The sequence below is a fragment of the Mytilus trossulus genome, chromosome 6, assembly GCF_036588685.1.
Source record: "Mytilus trossulus isolate FHL-02 chromosome 6, PNRI_Mtr1.1.1.hap1, whole genome shotgun sequence".
Classification (NCBI taxonomy): Eukaryota; Metazoa; Mollusca; class Bivalvia; order Mytilida; family Mytilidae; genus Mytilus; species Mytilus trossulus.
Window position 1 is genome coordinate 88,252,269 of NC_086378.1, and position 7,888 is coordinate 88,260,156.

At 31.9% G+C, this 7,888-nt stretch overlaps 1 protein-coding gene across 2 annotated transcripts; it reads right to left on the minus strand.

Annotated features, from left to right (window-relative positions):
• Nucleotides 1–1,553: 1,553 nt before the first annotated feature.
• Nucleotides 1,554–7,027, minus strand: LOC134722151 (carbohydrate sulfotransferase 1-like). Of its 2 annotated transcripts, none has more exons than XM_063585715.1 (4): nucleotides 6,877–7,027; nucleotides 6,065–6,124; nucleotides 4,480–4,663; nucleotides 1,554–3,236 (listed from the first exon to the last, which is right to left on the minus strand). In XM_063585715.1, exons 1-4 carry the CDS (start codon nucleotides 6,950–6,952, stop codon nucleotides 2,414–2,416), a joined length of 1,143 nt encoding a protein of 380 aa, XP_063441785.1. In that variant the 5' UTR covers nucleotides 6,953–7,027; the 3' UTR covers nucleotides 1,554–2,413. The 2 variants fall into 2 exon arrangements, with proteins under 2 accessions (XP_063441785.1, XP_063441784.1); XM_063585714.1 differs by having other exon boundaries at nucleotides 6,065–6,127.
• Between the last annotated feature and the right edge of the window lie 861 nt (nucleotides 7,028–7,888).

Below are 7,888 nucleotides of genomic sequence, written 5' to 3' on the forward strand. Positions count from 1 at the left end.
TTATTCGTTTGGTGTATGTTCACTAGTGTTGATATGTCTTATGATTGAGTTAAGCTATTTCAATTGATATTTTATAGTGCGTCTTTCTATGTTGTAATGTTACATTATTGTTTCAGATAAGGGTGAAGGCTTGTATCTATTAAAATATTTAACCCCGCTGCCTTTTTTAACCTGTCCTAAGTTATGAATCTGATTTTCAGTAGTTGTCTTTTGTTGATGTAGTTCATAAGTGTCTCTCGCTTTTTATATAGATCAGACAGTTAGTTTTCCCGTTGGAATGAATTTACACTAGTAATGTTGGGACCCTTTATATCTTGTTGTTCGGTGTGAGCCAATGCTCCGTGATGAAAACCGTACTTTGACCTATAATTGTTTATTAATACGGACTACATCTTCTTATATCATTAGACAGCAAATCCGGAATTCTATTTTCCACTTGGTCTCCTCTTTTTGCACTTTCATATCATACGATATTCAGGAGCTTACGTGTCATGATATATTCTTTACTAACGTTACCTACTAACAAGCAAGCTATTAAACGAATGATTCCAACCATTTATTTGAAACTCGTTCATTCGACAGTGTTATGGACGCCATCATGTTTGTCATGTTTGTTAACCGCAGTGGAATATATCTGTCATAGATAACCAATGTTAATTCGCTGATTGCTGTAATCATAACCCCGATCATCTAATGACTCCTATCACTGAGTGTGTATACTTACCATGAGTTAGATTACCTAAGCCGTATTTGGCACAACCTTTTGAAATTTTAGGTCAACTTCGTACTGATGGCTTTTTAACTGTTTTGGTGAGTTCATTGATATGAGCTTCACTGATGAGTCTTATGTGGACGAAATGCGCGTCTTAATTTATAAAACTAGTACCTTTGATAGGTATTTTACAAGACGGGTGTCAATAGGAAGACACTTAATACCAAATTTTAGGACACTCCTGATCTGTAGAAAAAGTGTGATTAAAATTCCATGTCCATTATGTATAAGAATGGATATTTAATCGGTTAACAGGAAGTAAATGAGAGGGTATTACAGTTTACACGGTATAGCACGCTCATGTTAATCTTTATTCCAAACTCAGGGGGCTTTCATTTGTAATACCTGAATTAAATGCAACCAATTGAAATTTAAAGGTGATGTGTTATGATTGCCAACGAGACAACTATCCACCAAAGTTCAAATGAAGTTGATTCAAACATATAACGGACTGATACAAGGACGGTGGTAAACAAATATTTCTGTCTTTCGGAGAAGGGGAAATAAAACTTAAAATACAACCATCGTTCAATGATACAATAAATACAAAAAAAACGAAAATCACAAAAATACTAAACTTCGAGGAAAATTCAAAGGAAAATTCAAAACCGGAGAGTCCCTAATCAAATGGCAAATTTAAATGATAGAAAACATTAAATAACAACTGTCATATTCCTGTCTTGATACACGCATTTTCCAATGTAGACAATGGTGGATTGAAACTGGTTTATAGCGCTAAACCTCTCATTTGTATGACAATACATAAATAAATAACACTGGCTAAATCACTTACAAAACTATTTTATTTTTCCCACTCACTTGCCGGAAATTCAATAACATACTTATGATAAATGCTCTATCCTTAGAAAAGGTGAAAAACAAATAAACTTTTAAACCATTATTTTTTCTCTAATTCAAATAAATTGATTTTTTTGTTACTTGTGATTCTGATTAAAAGTCTCATTTATATCTTTAAAATAAGGATTTCTTGTTTCAACATATTGTTAGGAATATCGAATCCTAGTTACAGATGGTAAACAGATATATTCTTAAGGACATTTAGTTTGATAATATTGTATCAATTTTGAGAAATTTGGGGAATTGCATTTTGATTTTTAATGATATATTAGAATAACTTTAGGATGTCCTTAGTAGGTTTGGGAATTTTTGTCTGATTTTCAGACTCATTCCCCCCTATGATACAGAGTTAAATAGTGTGCCCCATATTACCCTTTTTTCAAATAAAGCTTCAATAGCTCATAAAATGTTGTTTTCCAAAATTTAAGCAGATTTCTTTTCTATCGATTTGAAACCCCGATAATAAAAATGCAAATAAAAGGTAATAGTCCGAGTCAGCCTTTCTCGCCATTTTTATTAAACTTAAAAGGAAATCTGATCCTATTAATATATTTAGTGTATTTGTTTTGTAACTCATGCTCTCTTGACTTATAGAATCAAATTTCACCTAAGTACATCCTTAAGGAAAGGCGCAAATACTTCTTGTAGACAAAATCAATACACGACATGACACGACATGACACAAACAAATTTACATTTAGTAAAACAAAATCCTTTCCGCAGCAACATGTTTAAAAATATACTAATCACGAACAATAAACTGTGTTACCCAAGTTCGCTTGGTCATGCATAACGATAGTCATTTAGATTTTCACGTTCTACTCTCAAAGGGATTTCGTCATCTTTTAACATTTCCTCACTCTTTATTTCCTTGAATCCTAACCGTTGATACACAGGTCTACATGACCTATCAATTATTCGAGCTTTTTGCATATTTAACTTTGACCGCCAAGCCTCTGCTGCTTTTGATGAATTCGATTTTACTGTACATAAATTCCCACATTTGACGGATTTTCCCGCCATGGTAATATTGAAAACATACTTTTCCACTTCCGGCGTGTAACTTAAGCCTGTAAATTTGTACAATTGTTTTGACATTTCTATAGGATCTTTGGCAAGATCTTCATAGAAAAATGTTAAAACTCGTTGCGGATACTTTTTTGATAATATATCAATAGTTACGAGATCCCTGTATATTCTAGAACAAAAATCTATGACATTTGTCACGAACGATTTTACTGTTATCACTCCAAATTTCATTTGTGATAAAACTGTTGCCCGCGGGTCCCTAATAAGATGAACAATTTTCATACGCGGGAATTCCAGCATTAGTGGTTCCAACTGATCGACGGGAAGTCGGATTATTTTAAGTACGACATAATTAGCCTGTAAGCATACTTGTTTTAGCATGTTGACACAACTATATATCGTTTCGTTTTCAGGTAGCATGTTGGATTCAAACAGTTTGCAAGCATTATATAGTTTTGCTTTTTTGCTTTTAGAAAGAAACCCATCGCTCCAGGTAATGTTCGGGAGTCCAAATAAATTACATGTTGTCCAGTTTCTTATTATATCTCTGCCAGCGTCAAGGAAACTGCTATATAACCTGATAGAAAAAGAAAATATATCAGAAAAAGAATAAGAAAACATACATGCTGACTATATGCGGTATGGGCTTTGCTCATTATTAAAGGCCGTACAGTGACCTATAATTGTTATTATCGGTCGTCCCACTGTCTATATCACTCTGTTCAGCTCTTAATATTATTCCGTATCATGTCTTTGTGACGTCAAATACGTTGACCCGGCCTTAATAACTTTGACCCGGACATATCAGCGACGTCATAATGTTTGAACCGACGTTAATAACTTTGACCCGAACTTATCAAGTCATCTTTTGTGTGCTGGTGAAACAAAGAAAACGCTTCTGAAACACGCAAATACAGCCCGATAAATCGATTATCAGATTATCTGCATATTGATATTGTAAAATATCAGCTGCTTGACATTATATGAAGGCTTTTTGATCTCGTTCGCTACGCTCACTCGACAAAAAGCTTCATATTATGTCTCGCAGCTGATATTTTACGATATCAACATGTAGATAACCTGATAATCGGTACATGTTTGTGTCATTTTGGTATTTCGTGGATAGTTTTCTCATTGGGAATCATACCGCATCTTCTTTTTTATATACAGGAGAAATTGGATTCTTTAGTCTGTAGGTTTTTTTTCTCCTATTTTTGGGGTTTTCTTCAAGCCTATTTTCTCCAGTATTGTCCATTCTTCTCTAGTCTATAAATTGAATTGTCAAGTTTTAATATTATTTGATCTAAATCTAAATATCTAAATAGCCATGTGCGTCATAACTTCTGAACTTCATCAGCTCTTCCAAACTTTGTCATTATTACTTATGTATTTTTAAATACTTAAAAAGGGAAATTTCAATGTTCACTTATACAAAGATATACACAACAACAATCATATACGATTGTTCTTACTTGAAACAGATACGTTTATCATTTGACCAGATTTAACTTTTTTTGTGCATTTTTAAAACACCTCCATATATATTTTTGAACAATTTTCGGTTGGGAAACGCCATAAGCCAAAAGAGTGAGCTTATGTCATTGTTATTATTTATAAACATTTTATTGAGAAAAAGGGTGTCTATTATGATGACTGATTTTTCTGATCTAGGGTGAGTTGGTAGTGTGTATTTTTTTTATGTATTATATCTGGTTATAGCACGGTCTTACCTTTCGTTTCCATAAAGGCTTTAGTAGGACTATTTCTTCCTTTAATGTTTTTTTATTTACTTTTTGTTTCTGTTTGTCGCATGTTCTTACCTTTCATTCCCATCAAGGCTATAGTAGGGCTGTTTCTTCCTTAGTCGAAACTGTGGAAGTCTGAGTGGTTCAAACAAATAAAATACATCTTTACTCTGCTGTAATATATCTCCGACAAGAGAGGAACCACTTCTCATATAGGTTAATATCACAATAGGTGTTGGATGGACATGATTGTCAGTGTCTGAAATATATGGATAGGATTTTTTTTTAATTTTTTTTTTTTATCTTTATTCAATTATTCCACATTTCTATATAATAGATATATTACATATAACACAAAAAATTCACAAAACAATGTTTTAAAGTATAACGGTTTTATCATAAGCACAATAACAAAAAATAAAATGCTACCTTCAGTATGTTGCACCAGAATACATTGTTCTTTAGTAAATGTTTCTCAAAAACATATTTAGTATTCCTTTTAATTGTTTGATTAAATAAAGATAGATTTGGTGTCTTCCGTCATCTTGTATTGTATTATAGTATGGCAACATTCGGTAAATATCTTAAATGAAACATAAAAGTTAATAGACAGGAAAGCAATTCATTTATAATAATTTTTATCTAAATGATGAAAATTGTTTGTTCGTTTTATCAGCTCGAATTGTTTAACAAATACAGGAATTTTGTTGAAGTGGATGCTTTTTATGAGCATAAAAAACATATCTATGAGAAGTTAGGGTTTATAATATGTTTTAAGAAAACAAAAATAAAAAATGGTGTCACCGAACTTGTTTTCTTGCTAAAAGAATTAAAAATTTCCCTATTAGTCCAGTCTAATTTTTGTATTAAAGAGTAACTGTTATCTCCCCTTAAATGACTTAGCTGGGGGAAATGTTGGTATTTGTTTGCATATTTTGGATAATGAAATAAATCAGCAAGCTTACCTCATATAAAAAAACGATCTTACCAATAAAATTGCACATTTGTCTATAAATTTGCGTATTTGGGCAAATGACTTGACTGATTGTGTACTACGATAGTACAATCCAAGATGTCAATATACTATCACTTTACCTTAAACTCCATCACTAACTCACAAACACATGTATTATATGCATAGAATGCGGCTATGAAGTCCTGAAGGAAAAATTCACGAATACATGCACACCAACACTTTTCGCAACTGCAAGACGTACCTCAAATGCAGATATAAGGGTGAATGCATAGTTGCTCTGTGTTATGCTTTTGCGAAACTTGTTAAGATTAACGGTTCTTGTTTTACACAATATTTATTCAGATAAATCATCAAATAACGATATGATACAATTGAAATAGACATTTAGGATTCAGAAACAGGAAAATTTACTAAGTCAGTGTCCTTTCCCGTTTTCATTGTTTTATATTTTCAATAATATATGCGTAGATATAGGAAGATGTGGTGTGAGTGCCAATGAGACAACTCTCCATCCAAATAACAATTTAAAAATTAAACCATTATAGGTTAAAGTACGGCCTTCAACTGGGTTTGTTTGTGTTTAAAAAAAAGTGGTCAAACATAAATTAGCCGGCCCACCTTTTGTCTCCTGGTACCTACGTCACTGATTTTATACCATTTTTAACGTTAATCTATGCTCTTTACCTGTTAGTTCTTTTACCCGTATACTCTCCTTCTTACTAGATTGGTCAGTCATAAACAAAACTGCTATAAAATACAATGGCAATCAAAACTTATAACGCTAATGTAAACATATCTTTTTGTTTTCATAAACACAAAGAATCAGAATCATAAAATATATAGTGCAGTAATACATGTATATGTAATTCAAACAAACAACGATTTTGCGAAATATTTTTTTTCCGATAAATGTTATTTGATGTTAAAAGTAGTTTTGTATCAGATTAATATTATTTGCTGTTGAGTGTAGTTTAACTATGATCACCCCAGAGTTTTGATGGGGTCCGTGTTGCTCAGTTTACGTTTTCTATGTTGTTTTCGTACACTGTTTTTTGTCTTAAAAATTGGTCTCATTGTTTTTTCCTAATTTTTTGCCATGGCGTTGTCAATTTATTATTCAGTTATGATGTCCATCTGGTATATTTTCGCCTCTCCTTAACAAGCATTTGAAATAAAATACAAAAACACATTAAAGTATAAGTGCAATAGTATTGCTTAAAATCTTTTCGATTCCTGCTTTAAAATCATTTGAAAAAGATTCAAGATTTTACTCAGATCGCTTCATACGTTTTTTGCACGCTCATAAAGCTAAGAATGTGCCATCCATTCTGAGTACGAAATACTTCCAGTTTCAACTGCTATGTAGAGAAAAACAGTAACAGTGTGCCTGCTTTAAGTGGCAGTTTGGCGACCTTAACGGTATCAAAGTGAGATTTAAACACCAGAAGAAAAGCTATCAGTCTTGCCTGAGTAAAGTAACAGTTGAAGAATCTTACCGTTATTAAAATAAGATTTAAACACCAGTAGACAAGCTATCATTCCAAGGACTATAACACTCTTTGTCCTTCTCATTATTGCGCTCTAGTAGATATTCATTCATTTTTCTTTACTCTCATTTCTAGTTATATTTAAGAACCCGGATGACACTGAAACAAAATAAAAGAGGGATTATATATAATGTCATTTTAAGGATAATAATACGTTCAGCTTATGAGTTTAGTAAACAGCAGATGTACGATACTAATTTAAATCCGATTTATATTTGTAAGAAAAATGCATATAAAATATCAGATTTGGTTCATTATTAGTGTTGACTTCTGAGGGAACTGAGGCGAAATTAAAAAATGGTGCAAAATCGGTAATAATAATTTTGATCACTGGAAGAAATACATTTGATTAAAGACAGGTATATTGTTTTCTAAGTTATACTTATCATGTGATCAGTAAATGTGGACATTTACTTTTTATTTTCCAATTTGCTATATATTTAGCTTAAATAATATCTAGAGAGTTGCTAGTTATCAGATCAGGCTGTTATCTAGTTGAAATTAAACTAAAGATATGAAAGGTAAAAATGGTCAATTTCAATTTGAAATATTTCTATGGACTTTAAAAGCTTAATGCAGGTTCATAATTTTGTCTTCTATACGTCTTTATACTTAAATATGGAGTTTCGAGCTATATATATACACTTTTAACAAATTATCACAAAATAATAGGTAATGGTATGTGAAAATGTGTACAAAAGCATGAATTCCGCTGAAAAATAAAATACTTCATCGGTTAACAATGCGGTTTTTGAACATGAACTGTAATCCGATTCACATGCCTGCAATTTTACAAGTGTCTTCTAGAAATCTTATAAATCTTCTTATGTTTAAATTGGACTAGTGTCATTTAAGGTTTATTGTATTGATTTTTCATAAGCCCCTAACAAGAATTGAATATCAGTAGAAAAAAGTATCGACCCTGACACCTTCAATTATGTCCGAAAACAGGCACGGATAG